Source organism: Dryobates pubescens, chromosome 28 (assembly GCF_014839835.1).
Source record: "Dryobates pubescens isolate bDryPub1 chromosome 28, bDryPub1.pri, whole genome shotgun sequence".
Lineage (NCBI taxonomy): Eukaryota > Metazoa > Chordata > Aves > Piciformes > Picidae > Dryobates > Dryobates pubescens.
In genome coordinates this window covers 1,343,461-1,365,999 of record NC_071639.1, presented here as the reverse complement: position 1 = coordinate 1,365,999, position 22,539 = coordinate 1,343,461, and the positions used below count along the sequence as shown (strand labels likewise).

Sequence of the window (22,539 nt, the reverse complement as noted above, 5' to 3'; positions counted from 1 at the left end):
CCGGCGCACAGCACGCTGGGGGCTGTAGTCCCGCGGCCTCAGGGCCTCGTTCCCCTGTGCTCCCGGCGCACAGCACGCTGGGGGCTGTAGTCCCGCGGCCTCAGGGCCCCGTTCCCTTCTGCACCCGGCGCACAGCACGCTGGGGGCTGTAGTCCCGCGGCCTCAGGGCCCCGTTCCCCTGTGCACCCGGCGCACAGCACGCTGGGGGCTGTAGTCCCGCGGCCTCAGGGCCCCGTTCCCCTGTGCACCCGGCGCACAGCACGCTGGGGGCTGTAGTCCCGCGGCCCCGTCCGCCTGCGGCCTGCCCAGCGTAGAGCACGCTGGGAGTTGTAGTCCCGCGGCCCCACGGCCCCTTTCCCCGCGGCGGGCTCGCTAACGGCCCGCGGTTTCTCGCCCCCGTCCGGGCATGCAGCGACTCCTGCGGCGCCTGCTTCCCGCTCTTTCCTCGGCGCGGCCGGCGGCGGGCTGTGCCCTGCGAGCCCGGCAAGCTGCGCCCCTGCTGCCGCGCTTCATGGCGCTGCGGCCTGCGGCGGGAGCCGAGGGAGGCCATGGCGCCGCGGATCCCACTTGCGCAGCCGGCGCGACCCCGCAGTGCGGTGAGGAGGCGGCAGGGCGCGGGAGGAGCCGGGCGCGGGGCCCTGCGGGCGCCTGGGAGTGGGGCGGGCGCCCTCCGGTGCCGGCAGAGCGCGGGGGCGGCGGTGCGGGCCCGGCGCGGCGGGGCGCGCTTGGCGGTAAAGGGCTCCGCTGCGCAGAGCGGCTGCTGGGAGCTGCGGCAGGCAGAGCCGGGCGTCAGCGGGGACAGGCAGCGTGCACGGAACACCTGTGGAGATCGCTGGGGAAGTGAATGAAGCTGCCTGGGGGCTGGGGCTAAAAACGCCTCTGGTTTTGCTTTCCCTGCCTGCCGGGCTCGGACTTAGAGTCACGGAATGGAAGGGGTTGGAAGGGACCTCCAGAGAGCACCCAGTCCAACCCCCTGCCAGGGCAGGGCACCCAGGGCAGGGCACACAGAGCACAGCCAGGTGGGGCTGGAAAGGCTCCAGAGCAGGAGACTCCACAACCTCTCTGGGCAGCCTGCTCCAGGGCTCAGCAGCCTCACACCAAAGAAGTTTCTCCTCCTGTTGAAGTGGAACCTCCTGGGTTCCAGTTTGTGTCCATTGCCTCTTGTCCTGTCCCAGGACACCACTGAAAAGAATCCCCTCTATTCCACTCTGCTGAGACCACAGCTGCAGCTCTGGGGCCAGTGCTGGAGCCTCTGTGCCAGGAAGGATCTGGAGGGGCTGGAAGGTGTCCAGAGCAGGGCCACGAGGAGGAGCAGAGGGCTGGAGCTGCTCTACTGTGAGGACAGACTGAGGGAGTTGGGGTTGTGCAGGCTGGAGAGGAGAAGGCTCCCAGGAGACCTCATTGTGGCCTTGCAGGATCTGCAGGGGGCTCCAAGAAAGCTGGGGAGGGACTTTTGAGGGTGTCAGGGAGGGACAGGACTGGGGGGGATGGAGCAGAACTAGAAATGGGGAGATTGAGATTGGCTGTGAGGAAGAAGTTGTTCCCCAGGAGGGTGGTGAGAGCCTGGCACAGGCTGCCCAGGGAGGTGGTGGCAGCCTCCTGCCTGGAGGTGTTTGCAGCCAGGCTGGAGGTGGCTGTGAGCAACCTGCTGCAGTGTGAGGTGTCCCTGCCCATGGCAGGGGGTTGGGGCTGGCTGAGCCTTGAGCTCCCTTCCAACCCTAACAGTTCTGTGGTTCTGTGACACCCACCCTTGGTGTGTTTGTAGCCATTGATCAGATCCCTCTCAGCCTTCTCTTCTCCAGGCTCAGCAGCCCCAGGGCTCTCAGCCTCTCCTCCTCACACAGCTGTTCCAGGCCCTTCAGCATCCTCATAGCCTCCATTGGACTCTCTCCACTAGCTCCCTCTCTGTCTTGGTTTGGGAAGCCCAGAGCTGAGCTCAGCAGGGCAGAGTAGAGGGGGAGGAGAGCCTCAGCTGAGATTCTCCATGCTTGCAGTCAGTGGAAGCCTCTGACCTGGATGAACAATAAACCTGCTGGATTTTTATGACTTCTGTTTCCTCCTGAGTTTGTTTTGCTGAGTTTGTTTAAGCCTTTTCAGCTCTCTAGCCTATGTAAGCACTAGTGCCAGCAGCAGAGTGCCTGGAGACTGGTGCCATGTATTTCCACAGCAGCTCTCTGTTAGCTTGCCTCCAGAGGATTCATTTATTGTTAAACCTATCAACATAAGCATATTAAATGCATTGAACAGAGCAGTGCCTGGGGACCTAGCTCCACTGCAGACTCTGATGGTTGGGAGCCAAATAATAGAAGCTGATTCTGTCTGAAGCTATTATCTGAAGAGACTTGGAAACTGTGTGCAATCAAAGAGCTGGGTCTGCTGAGCATGGAGAAGAGAAGGCTCCAGGGAGACCTTAGAATGTCTTTCCAGACCCTGAAGGGCTCCAGGAGAGCTGGGGAGGGACTCTGGACAAGGGCTGGGAGTGCCAGGATGAGGAACAATGGCTTTGAGCTGGGAGAGGGGAGACCCCATGCAGAGCTACAGGCTGGGGTCAGAGTGGCTGAGAGCAGCCAGGCAGAGAGGGACCTGGGGGTGCTGATTGACAGCTGCCTAAACAGGAGCCAGCAGTGTGCCCAGGGGGCCAAGAAGGCCAAGGGCATCCTGGCCTGCATCAGGAAGAGTGTGGCCAGCAGGAGCAGGGAAGTCCTTGTGCCCTGTGCTCAGCACTGCTTAGGCCACACCTTGAGTCCTGTGTCCAGTTCTGGGCTCCTCAGCTCAAGAAGGACATTGAGAGACTTGAAGGTGTCCAGAGAAGGGCAAGGAGGCTGGGGAGGGGTCTGGAGCACAGCCCTGGGAGGAGAGGCTGAGGGAGCTGGGGTTGCTTAGCCTGCAGAAGAGGAGGCTCAGGGGAGACCTTCTTGCTCTCTGCAACTCCCTGAAGGGAGGTTGTAGCCAGGTGGGGGTTGGTCTCTTCTGCCAGGCATCCAGCAGCAGAACAAGAGGACACAGTCTCAAGCTGTGCCAGGGGAGGTTTAGGCTGGAGGTGAGGAGAAAGTTCTTCCCAGCAAGAGGAATTGGCCACTGGGATGTGCTGCCCAGGGAGGTGGTGGAGTCCCCATCCCTGGAGGTGTTCAAGAGGGGATTGGATGTGGCACTTGGAGCCATGGTTTAGCTGTCAGGAGGTGTTGGGTGTTAGGTCATAGGTTGGACTTGATGATCTCTGCATTCCAACCTGGTTCATGCTATGATTCTGCTTCACACTGGACATGACCACAAGCTATTAAACACATGAGGCTGAACTGCTTTTTTGCTGTTCCACTTCAAACAGGGCAGTATTTTTGCTGCTCTGTTGACAAGGAGCACAGCAGCATTCTTGAGGGGGTTCTAGGTCAGCACTCACTTGCTGGTGATTAGAGGCATGGATGCCTGATTTAGTGCTCCTGGAGAATGCCTCTGAGCTGTCTCTTTGTAAAGCCAAGAGCCAGGGGGTTATTTTAACTGTGTTACAGATGGGCTGGAGACTGTACAGCAGCAGAAGACCTCTGAAAAGAGTGAGGAGGAGGCAGCAGAGAGGAGGCAGCCCTGCCATGCTGAGCTGGTGCAGTCTCTGATGGCAGAAATGCCATTTGGTGACACAGACATCGAGGAGGAACTCACTGGTGAGTGTGGAGCACAGCACAGCTCCAGCAGCTGCTCAGCTCTGTCCTGCCTTTGCATGGCCCAGGGGGCTGCATGCTGAATCTTGGCTTAATAGAATGGGTTGGGTTGGAAGGGACCTGCAAGATTATCCAGTCCCAACCCCCTGCCATGGGCAGGGACACCTCCCACCTGCCCAGGCTGCTCAAGGCCTCATCCAGCCTGGCCTGGAACACCTCCAGGCAGGAGGCAGCCACAGCCTCCCTGGGCAACCTGTGCCAGAGTCTCACCACCCTCACTGTAGAGAATTTCTTCCTCCTCTGTAGTGTCAGTGCCCCCTCTGCCAGCTCATGGCCACTATCCCAATCTGTCACTCCCCAGCTCTCCTGGAGCCCCTTCAGGTACTGGAAGGCTGCTCTAAGGTCTGCCTGGAGCCTTCTCTTCAGGCTCAACAGCTCCAACTCACTCAGCCTGACCTCACAAGAGAGGTTCTCCAGGCTTCTGATCATCTTTGTGGCCTCCTCTGGACCCTTTCCAACAGCTCCAGGTCCTTGTGCTGGGGGCCCAGAGCTGGAGGCAGTGCTGCAGGTGGGGGCTGAGCAGAGCAGAGCAGAGGGGCAGAATCCCCTCCCTGTGCTGCTGCTCTCCCTGCTCTGGCTGCAGCTCAGCACTCAGCTGGCTCTGGGCTGCCAGGGACCAGTGCTGGCTCCTGGGGACTTTGTCACCACCTGACACCCCTAAGGCCTTCTCCTCAAGGCTGCTCTTGAGCCACTCCTCACCCAGCCTGGATTTGTGCCTGGGTTTGCCCTGACCCAGCTGCAGGACCTGGTTGAGCTTCATGGTGCTGGCTTCACGTCTCCAGCCTGTCCAGGTCCTTTTGGAGGCCATCCCTTCCCTCCAGTGTGTCAACCACACCACACAGCTTGGTGTCATCCACAGACTTGCTGAGGATGCCTCAGTCTCACTGTCCCTGTCACCCACAAAGATGTTAATCCAGCATGGAGCAGGACCCCAGTCAGGGCAGATCAGGTGCCTGGGAGGAGGTGCTCCAGCCAGCTGACTGGAGTCCAGCTCCTGTTGCCATGATATGAAGTCTGTCTTTGCTTTGATTTGTCTGTATGCTAAAAGTACTTTTTTCCCCCCTTCCCTTCAGTGCTTGCAAGCTCTGAATGCAATATCCAAAAGAGAAAGAAGAGGACTGCTGGAAAAGAAACTGAAGAAGGTGCTGAGAGAGTGAAGAAAAAGAAGAGGCAGTCTCAGCCCAATTACTTCATTTCTCTTCCAATTACCAACCCAGAGGTGAAGTTCTTTATTACACTCATTTGGAATAACCAGAATTGCTTCCACAGCTGGATGTGCTTGGAAGAGGAGCAGGCTCTGGCCTGGGGCAAAGGAATATTGGTCAGGTGTTCTCACAGCAACATTAGCAGCCTGTTCAGAGTGACTGTCTGTTAGAGAGGCATAGAATCCACCAGGTTGGAAAAGACCTCAGAGATCAGCAAGTCCAACCTGGCACCCAGCCCCTCCTGACAACTAAACCATGGCTCCAAGTGCCACAGCCAAGCCCCTCTTGAACACCTCCAGGGATGGGGACTCCACCACCTCCCTGGGCAGCACATTCCAGTGGCCAATCTCTCTTGCTGGGAAGAACTTTCTCCTCACCTCCAGCCTAAACCTCCCCTGGCACAGCTTGAGACTGTGTCCTCTTGTTCTGCTGCTGGATGCCTGGCAGAAGAGCCCAACCCCCACCTGGCTACAGCCTCCCTTCAGGGAGTTGCAGAGAGCAAGAAGGTCTCCCCTGAGCCTCCTCTTCTGCAGGCTAAGCAACCCCAGCTCCCTCAGCCTCTCCTCACAGGGCTGTGCTCCAGACCCCTCCCCAGCCTCCTTGCCCTTCTCTGGACACCTTCAAGTCTCTCAATGTCCTTCTTGAGCTGAGGAGCCCAGAACTGGCCACAGGACTCCAGGTGTGGCCTGAGCAGTGCTGAGCACAGGAATGACTTCCAATGACTTAAGACACCTGGGCCCCTGACAGCCAGAGGCAGCCTGGTAGCTGCTGGCAGTGTTTCAGTGAGTAATGAGAGCCCTTTCTCTTGTTTGCAGATCTCATTCCATGGAAGAGTTCTGGGCATCCATACTCTCTTGTTTCCATGTTTTCTATAGCAATTTAAGCCTTCACCAAAGAGCTGCTTTGCAGTAAGGGCTGTTTCTGGAGCAGTTACTGAGCTCTTCCTCTTGGAAGTCCAACTCTTTCCTTGCTCCACTCCTGCTTTGAATCTTGAGAAGCAAACTGTGCTGCTCCATCAGTTTTTGGTGTATGCTGAGCTCTGCACAATTACTTGTGCAAACATGCTGAAAGGGATGGTTGAATCTAATGTGCTGCCTCTTGGTGGGGTTGCCTTTCAGCCTCCTCCCCTCCTGATTAGGAGCAGAAGTAATCTGCTAAGTCTTTAAAGCTGCCAGGTTTGTATTTACTTACTGCTATTAACCTTGTAGTAAACAAACCTGAGTGATTTCATTGCAAGGAACATGCTGAGAGAGCTGGAGGTGTTCAGCCTGGAGAAAGCTCCAGGGAGACCTTAGAGCAGCCTTCCAGTACCTGAAGGAGCCAGCACTGGTCCCTGGCAGCCCAGAGCCAGCTGAGTGCTGAGCTGCAGCCAGAGCAGGGAGAGCAGCAGCACAGGGAGGGGATTCTGCCCCTCTGCTCTGCTCTGCTCAGCCCCCACCTGCAGCACTGCCTCCAGCTCTGGGGCCCCCAGCACAAGAAGAATATGGAACTGCTGAAGAAGGTGCAGAAGAGGCCACAAAGATGATCAGAGAGCTGGAGAACCTCCCCTGTGGGGCCAGGCTGGGAGAGTTGGGGCTGGACAGTCTGGAGAAGAGAAGGCTCCAGGGAGACCTCAGAGCAGCCTTCCAGTACCTGAAGGGGCTCCAGGAGAGCTGGGGCTGGGAGTGCCAGGATGAGGAACAATGGCTTTGAGCTGGGAGAGGGGAGACTGAGACTGGAGAGGAGGAAGAAATTCGTTAGAGTGAGGGTGGTGAGACTCTGGCACAGGCTGCCCAGGGAGGCTGTGGCAGCCTCCTCCCTGGAGCTGTTCAAGGCCAGGCTGGATGAGGCCCTGAGCAGCCTGGGCAGGTGTGAGGTGTCCCTGCCCATGGCAGGGGCTTGGAGCTGGCTGGTGTTGAAGGTCCCTTCCAACTGAAGCCATTCTGGGATCCTCTGCTTGTGGTGCAGGCAGGAGTGGCAGTGTGGCCATTGCCTGTCTTCCAGGCCTGCCTGCTGAGGAGTGAGCATCTGCAGGCTCCTCAGCCCCTCAGAGCTGGGCATCAGCCACAGCCAGTGCTGCTGCCTGCCCAAGCCAGACATGAAGTGTGTGAGGGAGCTGGGGGTAGGTCAGGATGTGAGCAGGAAGGGCCTGGTCAGTGCTGCTGAAGGTAGCTTGGTGGGGAAGGGGCTGTGGGGTGCTGGCTGCTGACCTGGTTGCTGAATGGCATTGATCCTTCTCAGAGCTTTTCAGGGCCTCACTGCTCTGCTGACACAGTTCCACCCTTGCCTTCTGAAGGGCTTTACACTTTTCTTTCCCCTGGATCTCAGATGCAAATTAAATGTAGAAGGAAGAGTTGGGAGTGGAACAAGCCTGAAATTCGTGGCAGGGGATCTCCTTTCTGAGGGTTTTTCCCTTGCTCTTCTCAGGGGTTACTGCATTTGCCTTAGTTGATGAGCTTAAGGCATTACACAGGCAGCACATTGTGACTGCAGGGATTAAGCTTACTGGGGGTTTGCTTAAACAGAGGTTAAATTCCTCCTGCACCTGAGACACTAACACTGCTGTTTGTGCAGGCTGGGATCAGTTCTGTCATATGAAAGAAGATGGTTTTGTTCCATCAGCAATTGTCAGGGCTGGAAGGGAGCTCAAGGCTCAGCCAGTCCCAACCCCCTGCCATGGGCAGGGACACCTCACACCACAGCAGGTTGCTCACAGCCACCTCCAGCCTGGCTGCAAACACCTCCAGGCAGGAGGCTGCCACCACCTCCCTGGGCAGCCTGTGCCAGGCTCTCACCACCCTCATGGGCAACAACTTCTTCCTCATAGCCCATCTCAATCTCCCCATTTCTAGTTCTGCTCCATCCCCCCCCAGTCCTATCCCTCCCTGACACCCTCAAAAGTCCCTCCCCAGCTTTCTTGGAGCCCCCTGCAGATCCTGCAAGGCCACAATGAGGTCTCCTGGGAGCCTTCTCCTCTCCAGCCTGCACAACCCCAACTCCCTCAGTCTGTGCTCACAGCAGAGCAGCTCCAGCCCTCTGCTCCTCCTCCTGGCCCTGCTCTGGACACCTTCCAGCCCCTCCAGATCCTTCCTGGCACAGAGGCTCCAGCACTGGCCCCAGAGCTGCAGCTGTGGTCTCAGCAGAGTGGAGCAGAGAGGCAGAATCCCCTCCCTGGCCCTGCTGGCCACACTTCTCTTGCTGCAGCCCAGGCTCTGCTTGGCTCTCTGGGCTGCAAGTGCTCCCTGCTGGCTCCTGCTGAGCTTCTCCTCCCCCAGCACCCCCAAGGCCTTTTCTGCAGGGCTGCTCTCATGGTTTAGTGGTGAAGCTTTTAGAGTAGGGATAATGGTTGGACCTCAGGATGTCAAGGTTAGATCTCAGGATGTCAAGGTTGGACCTTAGGATCTTAAGGTTGGACCTCAGGATCTCAAGGTTGGACCTCAGGATCTCAAGGTTGGACCTCAAGATCTCAAGGTTGGACCTCAGGATCTCAAGGTTGGACCTCAGGATCTCAAGGTTGGACCTCAAGATCTCAAGGTTGGACCTCAGGATCTCCAGGGTCCTCCCAACCTGATTGGTTTGATGATTCCATGATGAAGAGATCTGGTCAGGATACTCCTGAGCCCCCCATCAGGCAGTGCCTGTGTTCCTGATGGTTGCTGGAGCTGCCAGAGTAGACCAGGAGGCTTTTGTAACCTGAGAGCTCCCTGTGCAGAGGCACAGAGCCAGTGTGCCCAGGGTATTTGTGAAGCATTCCCCACAGGAACAAACCAAAGCCAGCCCCTCCCAGCCTGACTTTTCCTCCATGCTGCTTTTGGCCTTTATACCCCAAAGCTGATTTGTCTGTAGTGGCTTTGCTTGGTGTGCTTCAAGAGCCAGCTCCTTCTGTCAGATGGGGAAGGTTATTGGATTTGAGTTAATTCCCACTAACATATTCAGGAGTCGTGGCAGGGCTCTGTGGTTGGTTGGTTTGCTTGCTTCAAATCACTGCAGAGCAGCAGGCCTAATGGATTTAGAGCTGTGTGCATGTGGGGAAATCCATCAGAAGGGCTTTGAAGAGAGTCCCTGAATGATGTGTGGTCAGAATCATGCAGGGGGCAAATCCCTGACTGAATCCTTTGGTATTTGTTTTGTCTGCTGTCTCCAGTGTGGGGCTCCCCAGGTCAAGAGGGGCAGGGGTCTGCTGGGGAGAGTCCAGTGGAGAGACACTAGGATGCTGAAGGGCCTGGAATGTCTGTGTGGTGAGGAGAGGCTGAGAGCCCTGGGGCTGTTGAGCCTGGAGAAGAGAAGGCTGAGAGGGATCTGATCAATGGCTATCAATAGCTGAGGGCTGGGGGGCAGGAAGGGGCCAGGCTCTGGGCAGGGGTGACAGGACAACAGGTTGCCCAGGGAGGTGGTGGCAGCCTCCTGCCTGGAGGTGTTTGCAGCCAGGCTGGATGAGGCTGTGAGCAACCTGCTGTGGTGGGAGGTGTCCCTGGCCATGGCAGGGGCTTGGAGCTGGCTGGTGTTGAAGGTCCCTTCCAACTGAAGCCATTCTGGGATCCTCTGCTTGTGGTGCAGGCAGGAGTGGCAGTGTGGCCATTGCCTGTCTTCCAGGCCTGCCTGCTGAGGAGTGAGCATCTGCAGGCTCCTCAGCCCCTCAGAGCTGGGCATCAGCCACAGCCAGTGCTGCTGCCTGCCCAAGCCAGACATGAAGTGTGTGAGGGAGCTGGGGGTAGGTCAGGATGTGAGCAGGAAGGGCCTGGTCAGTGCTGCTGAAGGTAGCTTGGTGGGGAAGGGGCTGTGGGGTGCTGGCTGCTGACCTGGTTGCTGAATGGCATTGATCCTTCTCAGAGCTTTTCAGGGCCTCACTGCTGTGCTGACACAGAGTTAGAGAACTAGAGTGAGGTGTCCCTGGCCATGGGAGAGGGGTTGGAACTGGATGACCCTTGAGGTCCCCTCCAAGCCTGACAATTCTGGGGTTCAATTCTATGATTCTAGGACAAGGAACACAGGAACCAGCTGGAACCCAGGAGGTCCCACCTCAGTGTGAGGGAAACCTTCTTTGGTGTGAGGGTGCTAGAGGGGCAGAATCCCCTCCCTGGCCCTGCTGGCCACACTTCTCTTGCTGCAGCCCAGGCTCTGGGCAGTGGTGTCCTGGGACAGGACAAGAGGCAATGGACACAAACTGGAAGCCAGGAGGTTCCACCTCAACCTGAGGAGAAACTTCTTTGGTGTGAGGCTGCTGAGCCCTGGAGCAGGCTGCCCAGAGAGGTTGTGGAGTCTCCTGCTCTGGAGCCTTTCCAGCCCCACCTGGATGTGTTCTGTGTGCCCTGCCCTGGGTGCCCTGCTCTGGCAGGGGTTGGACTGGGTGATCTCTGGGGGTCCCTTCCATCCCCTAGCAGCTGTGGCTGTGTGACAGAGATGTGAGCAGTGTCTCAGTGTCAGCATCCTGCATGTCCACAGAGAGCTTTGCCTGGGGGCAGGTCAGGCAAACATCTTGACAACTGAGTTGGTTTTCCCAAGGCCTTTTGACTCTTAGCAGCACTGCAGTGTGCATGGCTGAAGAGCAGGGCTGGGGATTGTAAGTGTGGAGTTCAGCATCACCTTGAGTAGCTCTGTGTGTGTGAGCAGAGCCTGCAGAGCCCTCCTGAAACCCTGCTGGGGTCAGTAAAGGGAGGGGGAGAGAAAACTGCCTCTGTCCTCCCCCCCTGTTTAGAAAGAGACTTCCAAAGCCTTGCTGGATGCATTCCTGTGTGACCTGCCTGTGTGCCTGGTGATCTCTGGAGGCCCTCCCAGGGCTCCATCCTCTGTTCCTGTGTTTCTGTGATTCTTTCTCCTTCCCCCAGGCTCTTCCCTGCACAGAGCAACAGCCAAGCTGAGCGAAGCAGGCAGCCTTTCCTTGGGATTACTGCCACTGGGGAACTGCAGGATCTTAATCTGCTGCAGGACTTTGTCCTATTTATGGAAGCAAGCCCCTCCTAAGCTGGCATGGGCAGTGTCCAGGGGCTCATTAAGCACTCCATCCATGCCCACTTTGGGCTCACTCAGGTTGATTAACACAGCTTTGCCAGGGATGAAACTTTCTTCTGCTGCAATGATTTTTACATCAAGGTTTGATTTGAGTCTCCTCTGGAGAAGAGAAGGCTCTGAAGAGACCTTCTTGTGGCCTTCCAGGATCTGAAGGGGGCTACAGAAAAGCTGGGGAGGGACTTTTGAGAGTGTCAGGGAGGGATAGGACTGGGGGGGATGGAATATTCTGACCAGATCTCTTAATCATGGAATCATCAAAGCAGTCAGGTTGGGAAGACCCTTGAGATCCTGAGGTCCAACCTTGAGATCCTGAGGTCCAACCTTGAGATCCTGAGGTCCAACCTTGAGATCCTGAGGTCCAACCTTGAGATCCTGAGGTCCAACCTTGAGATCCTGAGGTCCAACCTTGACATCCTGAGGTCTAACCTTGACATCCTGAGGTCCAACCATTATCCCTGCTCTAAAAGCTTCACCACTAAACCATGAGAGCAGCCCTGGAGAAAAGGCCTTGGGGGTGCTGGGGGAGGAGAAGCTCAGCAGGAGCCAGCAGGGAGCACTTGCAGCCCAGAGAGCCAAGCAGAGCCTGGGCTGCAGCAAGAGAAGTGTGGCCAGCAGGGCCAGGGAGGGGATTCTGCCCCTCTGCTCCACTCTGCTGAGACCACAGCTGCAGCACTGGGGCCAGTGCTGGAGCCTCTGTGCCAGGAAGGCTCTGGAGGGGCTGGAAGGTGTCCAGAGCAGGGCCACGAGGAGGAGCAGAGGGCTGGAGCTGCTCTGCTGTGAGCACAGACTGAGGGAGTTGGGGTTGTGCAGGCTGGAGAGGAGAAGGCTCCCAGGAGACCTCATTGTGGCCTTGCAGGATCTGCAGGGAGCTCCAAGAAAGCTGGGGAGGGACTTTTGAGGGTGTCAGGGAGGGATAGGACTGGGGGGGGTGGAGCAAAACTATAAATGGGGAGATTGAGATTGGCTGTGAGGAAGAAGTTGTTCCCCAGGAGGGTGGTGAGAGCCTGGCACAGGTTGCCCAGGGAGGTGGTGGCAGCCTCCTGCCTGGAGGTGTTTGCAGCCAGGCTGGAGGTGGCTGTGAGCAACCTGCTGCAGTGTGAGGTGTCCCTGCCCATGGCAGGGGGTTGGGACTGGCTGAGCCTTGAGCTCCCTTCCAGCCCTGACAGTTCTGTGGTTCTGTGATTGGAGTTTGTGTGCTTCCTTCTCATGGCAGTGAGAGAAGTTCAGCTCTCCCCCCACACAAACCCCAGCTAGCTCAGCTGGAGGAGCAGGTGGGGTGGCTGTGTTTGCACAAGCAGAATGGGCTGCAGTGAATCCCTACACAATATGCAGGACTCACAGTGTATACAAAAATACACAGGAAAGAAGTAACACAGAAAACTGCCCCCCCCCAACAGAGGAGGGCTGCCCCCAAACCTCCTTTCCTCCCTTCCTCCTTTTTCCCCAAAAAGAGAGAGAAAAGTGATTGTGAAGGGGGGATTCTGTTAGTGCAAAGCAGATGTTAAGGGAAGAAAAGAATCAGTTTCTTATCTGGTGAGTTGAAGGTCAGCTCCAGGCACAGAAGAAAGGAATCAGCTATCATACTATCCACCCTAGGGTGCTGAGAGAGCTGGCAGATGAGCTGCCAAGCCGCTCTCCATCATTTTCCTCCAGCCCTGGCTCACTGGAGAGGTCCCAGGTGACTGAAACTGGCCAAGGTGGTCCCCATCCACAAGAAGGGACGGATGGAGGAACCTGGAAACTCCAGGCCTGGCAGCCTGAGCTCAGTGCCAGGGAAAGTGATGGAGCAGATTATCCTGGGGGCAATAACTGCACCTGAAGGATGGCCAAGGGCTCAGGCCCAGCCAGCAGGGATTCAGGCAGGGCAGGGTCTGCCTGACCAACCTGAGCTCCTTCCATGCCCAGGGGACTGCCTGGTGGCTGTGGGGCAGGCTGTGGATGGAGTCTGCCTGGACTGCAGCAAGGCCTTTGCCACCATCCCCCACAGCAAGCTCCTGGCCAAGCTGTCAGCCCCTGGCTTGGACAGCAGCTCTCTGAGCTGGGTTAGGAACTGGCTGGAGGCTGAGCCCAGAGAGTGGTGGTGAATGGTGCCACAGCCAGCTGGCAGCCAGGCACCAGTGGTGTGCCCCAGGGAGCAGTGCTGGGCCCCAGCCTCTTTAACATCTTCATTGATGATCTGGATGAGGGGGTTGAGTCAGTCATCAGCAAGTTTGCAGATGACACCAAGCTGGGAGCAGATGTTGGTCAGTTAGAGGGCAGAAGGGCTCTGCAGAGGGACCTTGCCAGGCTGGACAGATGGGCAGAGGCCAACAGGATGGCATTCAACAAGTCCAAGTGCCAGGGGCTGCACTTTGGCCACAACAACCCCAGGCAGAGCTACAGGCTGGGGGCAGAGTGGCTGAGAGCAGCCAGGCAGAGAGGGAGCTGGGGGTGCTGATTGACAGCTGCCTAAACATGAGCCAGCAGTGTGCCCAGGGGGCCAAGAAGGCCAAGGGCATCCTGGCCTGCATCAGGAAGAGTGTGGCCAGCAGGAGCAGGGAGGTCATTGTGCCTCTGTACTCTGCATTGGTTAGGCCACACCTTGAGTCCTGTGTCCAGTTCTGGGCTCCTCAGGTCAAGAAGGACATTGAGAGACTTGAAGGTGTCCAGAGAAGGGCAAGGAGGCTGGGGAGGGGTCTGGAGCACAGCCCTGGGAGGAGAGGCTGAGGGAGCTGGGGTTGCTTAGCCTGCAGAAGAGGAGGCTCAGGGGTGACCTCATTGCCCTCTACAACTACCTGAAAGGTGGTTGTAGACAGGAAGGGGTTGGTCTCTTCTCCCAGGCAGCCAGCACCAGAACAAGGGGACACAGTCTCAAGCTGTGCCAGGGGAGGTTTAGACTCGAGGTGAGGAGAAAGTTCTTCACTGAGCGAGTCATTCGTCATTGGGATGTGCTGCCCAGGGAGGTGGTGGAGTCCCCATCCCTGGAGGTGTTCAAGGGGAGATTGGATGTGGCACTTGGAGCCATGGTTTAGTCATGAGGTCTGTGGTGACAGCTTGGACTCGATGATCCTTGGGGTCTCTTCCAACCTTGGTTATACTGTGAGACTGTGATACTGTGATCATAGAATCAGTCAGGGTTGGAAGGGACCACAAGGATCAGCCAGTCCCAACCCCCCTGCCATGGGCAGGGACACCCCACACTAGGTCAGCCTGGCCAGAGCCTCATCCAGCCTGGGCTGGGGCCCCAACCACCTCCCTGCACAACCCATTCCAGGGCTTCACCACTCTCATGGAGGAGAACTTCCTCCTCCCCTCCAGCCTGAATCTCCCCTCCTCCAGCTTCATTCCATTCCCCCCAGTCCTATCACTGCCTGAGATCCTGAGCAGTCCCTCCCCAGCCTTCCTGTAGCCCCCTTCAGATCCTGGAAGGCCACAATGAGGTCACCTCAGAGCCTTCTCCTCTCCAGCCTGCACAGCCCCAACTCCCTCAGTCTGTCCTCATAGGAGAGGTGCTGCAGCCCTGTTCCAGCCCTGTTCCAGCTGTTCAGACCCAGACTGGAACAGACTCCCCCTGATACTAAACATCCCAAAGGTGCCTTCCCACTGCTCCCCCAAGGGAATTCCTTTAGCCTTCTCTGGGTTTTCCTTTCTCACACCGAAGCATTCAGCCAGAGGCTTTCAGTGGCTGTCCTTCCTTAAAGGCACAGCCTCAGACTCTCAGACTTCCTCCCTTGCCTGGTGGGATGCAGCAGCTGGGAATGCTGACTGTTGCTGCTGTGCCTCTCTGTCTCCCCAGCTCACTGGCAGGATCCAGGCTGTCCAAGATGCCATAACCCAGAAGGATCCAAGGCTGTCCAAGGCCATGGTTCGTGCAGGCTCCTTCCACGTCACCATGCTGCTGATGCACTTAGCCACTGAGGAAGAGATTAACATGTAGGTACTGGGGGTTACATGGACTAGGGACAAATACTTTCTAGGCAGGTTCTGCTCCCCCTCTGCTCTGCCCTGCTCAGACCACAGCTGCAATCCAGTTCTGGGCTCCCCAGCTCCAGAGAGACAGAGGCCTGCTGGGGAGAGTCCAGGGGAGAGCCAGGAGGATGCTTAGGGGACTTGAGCATCTCCCCTGTGAGGAGAGGCTGAGAGCCCTGGGGCTGTTTGGTCTGGAGAAGAGAAGGCTGAGAGGGATCTGATCAATGTCTATCAATAGCTGAGGGGTGGGGGGTCAAGAAGGGGCCAGGCTCTTTTCAGTGGTGACAGGACAATAGGCTGCCCAGGGAGGTGGTGGAAGCCTGATCCCTGGAGGGTTTTAAGGCTAGGCTGGAGGTGGCTGTGAGCAACCTGCTGTAGTGTGAGGTGTCCCTGCCCATGGCAGGAGGGTTGGGACTGGCTGAGCCTTGAGGTCCCTTCCAAGCCTGGTGATTAGGGGACTTGAGCACCTCCTCTATGGAGGGAGACTGAGAGCCATGGGGCTGTTGAGCCTGGAGAAGAGAAGCCTGAGAGGGATCTGATCAATGTCTATCAATAGCTGAGGGCTGGGGGGCAAGGGGAGGGGGCCAAGCTCTTGTGGGTGGTGCACAGCAATAAGCCAAGGAACAGTGGAGACAAATTGGAACAGAGAAGGTTTCAGCTCATCAGGAGGAGAAACTTCTTTGGTGTGAGGCTGCTGGAGGCCTGGAGCAGGCTGCCCAGAGAGGTTGTGGAGTCTCCTGCTCTGGAGCCTTTCCAGCCCCACCTGGATGCATTCCTGTGCAAACTACTCTGGGAGATCCTGCTCTGGCAGGGGTTGGACTGGATGAGCTCTGGAGGTCCCTTCCAGCCTCTAATGTTCTGTGATCCTGTGATATTCTCTGGAGGAGTTCAGGAAGAGCCTAGGATGGGTAACTGATGCTTGTTGGGGGGTTTTGCAGTACAGGACTAAACTACTGGAGCTCCTGAACATGTAATTCATGTTGTTCTTGGAATGCTGATCCTAATGAGTTGTTTCCATAACTTAGAGCATGTCTCACAGTGTCAGAGTATCACCAAGGTTGGAAGAGACCTCAAAGATCATCAAGTCCAAGCTGTCACCACAGACCTCATGACTAAACCATGGCTCCAAGTGCCACATCCAATCCCCTCTTGAACACCTCCAGGGATGGGGACTCCACCACCTCCCTGGGCAGCACATCCCAATGGCTAACAACTCTCTCTGGGAAGAACTTTCTCCTCACCTCCAGCCTAAACCTCCCCTGGCACAGCTTCAGACTGTGTCCTCTTGTTCTGCTGCTGGCTGCCTGGGAGAAGAGCCCAACCCCCACCTGGCTCCAACCTCCCTGCAGGAAGTTGCAGACAGCAAGAAGGTCTCCCCTGAGCCTCCTCTTCTGCAGGCTAAGCAACCCCAGCTCCCTCAGCCTCTCCTCACAGGGCTGTGCTCCAGACCCCTCCCCAGCCTCCTTGCCCTTCTCTGGACACCTTCAAGTCTCTCAATGTCCTTCTTGAGCTGAGGAGCCCAGAGCTGGACACAGGACTCAAGGTGTGGCCTAAGCAGTGCTGAGCACAGGGCACAAGGACTTCCCGGCTCCTGCTGGCCACACTCTTCCTGATGCAGGCCAGGATGCCCTTGGCCTTCTTGGCCCCCTGGGCACACTGCTGGCTCATGTTCAGCTGCTGTCAACCACTACCCCCAGGTCCCTCTCTGCCTGGCTGCTCTCAGCCACTCTGCCCCCAGCCTGTAGCTCTGCCTGGGGTTGCTGTGGCCAATGTGCAGCCCCTGGCACTTGGATGTGTTCAATCTCCTGCCCTTGGCCTCTGCCCATCTGCCCAGCCTGGCAAGGTCCCTCTGCAGAGCTCTCCTACCCTCTAACAGCTCAACTCCTGCCCCCAGCTTGCTGTCAGCTGCACATTTCCTGCTGACTGACTGAATCCCCTCCTCCAGATCATCAGTGAAGATATCAAAGAGGATGGGGCCCAGCCCATGTCCTGAGCTCTGAGCAAATGCCTGTGGGCCTTGCCTGTGGGTCTTTCTGACTGTGTGCTGAGAGCTGCTGTGCACAGATCCCAAGTTTGTTGCAGTAGTTATTATAAAGCAATGTTCTGGTGAAGAATCACAGAGGTGTTTGGGTTGGAAAAGCCCTCAGAGATCACTGAGTCCAACCACCAGCCCAGCACCACCATGGCCACTAAACCATGGCCCACAGTGCCCTGGCCACACATCTGTTGAGTGTTGGAGATGAGGAACAATCTCTTCCCAGCAAGGGCTCTCAGGCCCTGTCCCAGGCTGCCCAGGGAGGTGCTGCAGTCCCCAGCCCTGGAGGGGTTTCAGAGCTGCATGGATGTGGTGCTGAGGGCTGTGGGGTAGTGGCAGTGGCTCAGCAGCAGGGCTGGGGCTGTGAGCTCGGGGGGAGAGGTTGGACTTGATCTCAAAGGTGTCTTCCAACCTCAAGAGCTCTGTGGTTGCATTGCAATGCATCATGCTCGCTGCGAGCCCCCTGCTGAGCGCAGTGCAGCTGTGTGCAGTGACTTCCTCCTCCCCTCCAGCCTGAATCTCCCCACCTCCAGCTTCATTCCATTCCCCCTAGTCCTATCACTGCCTGAGATCCTGAGCAGTCCCTCCCCAGCCTTCTTGGAGCCCCCTGCAGATCCTGCAAGGCCACAATGAGGTCACCTCAGAGCCTTCTCCTCTCCAGCCTGCACAGCCCCAACTCCCTCAGTCTGTGCTCACAGCAGAGCAGCTCCAGCCCTCTGCTCCTCCTCCTGGCCCTGCTCTGGACACCTTCCAGCTCCTCCAGATCCCCCTTGCAATAGGGGCTCCAGAACTGGAGGCAGTACTCCAGGTGGGGTCTCCCCAGAGCTGAGCAGAGAGGCAGAATCCCCTCCCTGCCCTGCTGGCCACACTTCTCTTGCTGCAGCCCAGGCTCTGCTTGGCTCTCTGGGCTGCAAGAGCACACTGAGAGCTCCTGCTGAGCTTCTCCTCCCCCAGCACCCCCAAGGCTCTCTCCTCAGGGCTGCTTTCCTGCCCAGCCTGGATTTGTGCCTGGGGTTGCCTCGAGGTGCTGGGTGACAGCTTGGACTTGATGATCTCTGAGGTCTTTTCCAACCGTACTGGTTCTGTCTCTCCGAAGCGCTTGTACTCGGGCTGCTTTGGCAGCCCTGCCCCGGCTCCCAGCCGGCTGGGCCAGGACTGAGCTGGCTCCGAGTGTTTCTAACCTGTCACTGCCACCTAGCGCCCGCAGAGTCACCACCGCCTCCCGGACCGCTTCACGTTCAGCCCCGGTGAATGAGGAGCTGAGCCCCTGGGAGCTCTTAAGGCAGGCACGGAGAATGCTTCTGGCACTTTGTCTGGCAGTGAAGCCTTTCAAGGGCAGGGCAGAGCCTGGAGCCCGGCACACACTGCGTGTGGCTAATCAACATTGACTGACAGGTGGGTTAGGTGTGCATGGTTCTGAGCTGCACTGCTTGGGAGAGTCCAGCCCAGAGGCACAGAGCTGCTGCAGGCAGTGGAACATCTCCTGTGAGGCCAGGCTGAGGCAGCTGGGGCTTGGAGCTGGGAGCAGAGCAGCCTGAGGGCTGCCCTCATGGCTGGGGATAAAGATGTGCAGGGCTGGAGCCAGGCTCTGCTCAGGGATGGCCAAGGACAGCACAAGGGGCACTGGGGGCAAGCTGGAGCAGAGGAGCTGCCAGGGGAACAGGAGGGAAAACTTTGTCCCTGTGAGGCTGCTGGAGCCTGGAGCAGGCTGCCCAGAGAGGTTGTGGAGTCTCCTGCTCTGGAGCCTTTCCAGCCCCCCCTGGCTGTGTTCTGTGTGCCCTGCCCTGGGTGCCCTGCTCTGGCAGGGGCTTGGGCTGGAAGATCTCTGGAGGTCCCTTCCAACCCCTAACATTCTGTGATTGTGTGATCTCTTAGAGACAGCCAGCAGCCAGTAGGCAGCAGTGCTGTGAATGGCAGTGCTCAGTGAGCTGACAGGGTCCTGCATGGGATGTGCTCATGTGTGTGCCCCTCACCTTAGAGTTGTTTTGCTTGGAGAAGCCCTCTGAGATCTTTGAGTCCAACCCTAACCCAACCCCACCCTGGCCATCCAGCCATGGCCCAGGTGCCATGGCCACAGCTCCAGGGATGGGGGCTCCACCACCTCCCTGGGCAGCCTGTGCCAATCCCTGACCACTCTTGTCCTATCACCTGATCCTAGGGAGAAGAGACCAACACCATCCCCCCCTCACCACCCCCTCCAGCCTCCAGTCAGGGAGTTATAGGAAGGTCTCCCTCCCCAGCCCTGCTCTCCAGACCCTTCCCCAGCTTTGTTGCCCTTCTCTGGACCTGCTCCAGCCCTCAATGTCCTCCTTGGAGTGAGAAGCCCAAAACTGAACCCAGCACTCAAGGTGCAGCCTCAGCAGTGCCCAGTCCAGGGGCACCATCCCTGCCCTGCTCCTGCTGCCCACACCACTGCTGCTCCAGGCCAGGCTGCTGGTGGCCTTCTTGGTCCCCTGGGCACTGCTGGCTCATGTCCAGCTGCTGTCACCCAGCACCCCCAGGTCCTGTTCTGCTGGGTAGTTTCCAGCCCTCTGCCCCAGCCTGGAGCATTCATGGGGCTGTTGTGACCCAAGTGCAGGACCCAGCACTTGGCCTTGTTGAACCTCATCCCATTGGCCTCAGCCCATCCATCCATCCATCCATCCTCTCCAGATCCCTCTGCAGAGCCTTTCTACCCTCCAGCAGATCAACACTGCCACCCAGTTTGGTGCCATCTGCACTCACTGAGGGTGCCTCAGTCCCCTCATCCATATCCTTGATAAAGACAGCAGTGATATGGATGGCAAAGGGAAGTGGGCCCAGCACTGAGCCCTGGGGTGGCCACTGGGGATCACTCTGGAGGCAGTTTGAATGAAGCAGAATCTCAGAGTGCTCTGTTCATCTGCCAGGAGATGAAAACATTGCATTAACAAGGGGAAAGGAAAGGCTTCCAGGTGAGCATCTCATGTCAGTGGGGTGCACAGAGGAAGCTGACACATGTTCATCCTAGTATCTGGGCCTTTCAGAGCAGACCTACCCTCTGCTGAGGAGCTGCAGCTGCTGCCAGCTCTGCCTTGCTGTTCCTGGGGGATTCTGGCAGGGTGTGTGAGCCTGCAGAAAATGATCATCATAAATACTGACAGGAACTAGCACACAGCTACCTGAGCAGGGCATCAACTGAGGCTAAGCAGCCTGTGGGACACTGGGGGCTGTAATGATTAGGAGCCATTTACATGGCTCCCAATGACTGTTAATGGATGAGACTTGGCCCAGCTCAGGAGGGACAGGGATCTGCTGGAGAGAGATCAAGGGAGGGCTACAAGGCTGCTGAAGGGACTGCAGCACTGCCTGGGGAGGAGAGGCTGAGAGCCCTGGGGGTGGCTAGTCTGGAGAGGAGAAGACTGAGAGGGATCTGATCAATGTCTATCAATAGCTGAGGGCTGGGGGTCAAAACAACCCCAGGCAGAGCTACAGGCTGGGGTCAGAGTGGCTGAGAGCAGCCAGGCAGAGAGGGACCTGGGGGTGCTGATTGACAGCTGCCTAAACAGGAGCCAGCAGTGTGCCCAGGGGGCCAAGAAGGCCAAGGGCATCCTGGCCTGCATCAGGAAGAGTGTGGCCAGCAGGAGCAGGGAAGTCCTTGTGCCCTGTGCTCAGCACTGCTTAGGCCACACCTTGAGTCCTGTGTCCACTTCTGGGCCCCTCAGCTCAAGAAGGACATTGAGAGACTTGAAGGTGTCCAGAGAAGGGCAAGGAGGCTGGGGAGGGGTCTGGAGCACAGCCCTGTGAGGAGAGGCTGAGGGAGCTGGGGTTGCTTAGCCTGCAGAAGAGGAGGCTCAGGGGAGACCTTCTTGCTCTCTGCAACTGCCTGAAGGGAGGTTGGAGCCAGGTGGGGGTTGGTCTCTTCTGCCAGGCAGCCAGCAGCAGAACAAGAGGACACAGTCTCAAGCTGTGCCAGGGGAGGTTTAGGCTGGAGGTGAGGAGAAAGTTCTTCCCAGAGAGAGTTGTTGGCCATTGGGATGTGCTGCCCAGGGAGGTGGTGGAGTCCCCATCCCTGGAGGTGTTCAAGAGGGGATTGGATGTGGCACTTGGTGCCATGGGTTAGCTGATCAGATGGTGCTGGGGGATAGGTTGCACTCGATGATCTTGAAGGTCTCTTCCAACCAGGTTTATTCTATTCTGTTCTCTTCTAAGAGGGAGGGGACAGGGCCAGGCTCTGCTCACTTGCTCCCTGGGATAGGACAAGAGGCAATGGATGGAAACTGCAGCACAGGAGGCTCCACCTCAACACAAGGAGGAACTTCTTCCCTGTGAGGGTCCCAGAGCCCTGGAGCAGGCTGCCCAGAGAGGTTGTGGAGTCTCCTTCTCTGGAGCCTTCCCAGCCCTGTCTGGATGTGTTCCTGTGTGCCCTGTGCTGGGTTCTCTGCTCCTGCTCTGGCAGGGGGTTGGACTGGAAGGTCTCCAGAGGTCCCTTCCCACCCCTGACATCTGTGAGCTGTGCAATTCCCACAGATGTTCTCTTCCTGTTGTGTTTCTCTCCACAGAGCAGTTGGTGCTCTTTCAGACAGCAAGGACTTTGTAGAAGATCTCCTGAAGGGAAAGCCTCTGGATTTGTCCTTTGAGGGGATTGATCACTTCAGGAATGCAGTTGGATTTGTGAAGCTGGCAGACAATGATCACACAGCTGTGCTGAAGGAAATAGCAGGTACAGCTTGGCCACCTACTGAAAGTAGTGCTTGAAAGACTCCTTGGCAGGATGGTAATGGAGCACAAAGAGAAGCTGATGCTCATTCAGTCAAGGTGGATTTACCTTCAACAGCTCCAAAAGGTTGTGGATTAATTACAGACAGTGCTGTTCTCTGTCAAGAACACAGTGCAGGTTTGCAGATGGGTACAAAAACTCCTCCTTGCTCTGGTGCAAGTGCAGTCTGCTGTTTCTCAGCTGACATTTATACTCCTTTCAACCCCTGTGTTCATCACAGAATGGCTTAGGTTGGAAGGGACCTTAAAGACCATCTCCTCCACCCCCCCTGCCTCTCACCTAGAGCTGGCTGCCCAAAGCTTCATCCAGCCTGGCCTTGAACACCCCCAGGGAGGAGGCAGCCACAGCCTCCCTGGGCAGCCTGTGCCAGAGTTTCACTGCTGCAGAACTTCTTCCTCAGCTCCAGTCCAACCCTCAAGTTCAAACCATTCCCCCTTGTCCTGTCTCCCCACACCCTCATGAAAGGTCCCTCTCCAGCCTTTCTGTAGGTCCCTCTCAAGTACTGGAAAGCAGTGATAAGGTCCCCCCAGAGTCCTGCAGGCTGAACAGCCCCAGCTCCCTCAGCCTGTGCTCTTAGCAGAGGATTGGTGACTTCAAGAGCTCTCCTTGTTGCTGACTTGCAAAGTTCCATAGTTCTGTCCTCAGAGTTCCTGCTGCCTGGACACTGAGGGGCAGGGCTGTTCTTCCCTCTGCCAGGGGCTGGGGAGGCTTTCAGTGTTGTGTTCCCTGCAGGTCACTCTCATCACTCTTCAGCCTGGGTGGATGAGCTGTAACTTACCACTCCCCCAGGTGTAAATGCACACACACATCTGCAGGGGTTGTTGTAGGGTTAGGATTTGCCCTCCCCCCAACCAGCAACCAGAGAGTCACCCCCAGGATGGAGAGATACCTCCAGGATGGATGACCAGAGTA

The 22,539-nt window shown here is 57.4% G+C and overlaps 1 protein-coding gene across 1 annotated transcript in view; it reads left to right on the top strand.

Annotated features, from left to right (window-relative positions):
* Nucleotides 1-406: 406 nt before the first annotated feature.
* The window catches only part of AKAP7 (A-kinase anchoring protein 7), a 142,824-nt gene continuing 120,691 nt past the window's right edge, over nucleotides 407-22,539 (top strand). The window contains exons 1-5 of the mRNA XM_054174024.1: nucleotides 407-596; nucleotides 3,507-3,656; nucleotides 4,787-4,932; nucleotides 14,682-14,818; nucleotides 21,410-21,570. Of these exons, the coding sequence (XP_054029999.1) occupies nucleotides 407-596; nucleotides 3,507-3,656; nucleotides 4,787-4,932; nucleotides 14,682-14,818; nucleotides 21,410-21,570 (784 nt within the window). The remainder of the gene's footprint in view (nucleotides 597-3,506; nucleotides 3,657-4,786; nucleotides 4,933-14,681; nucleotides 14,819-21,409; nucleotides 21,571-22,539) is intronic.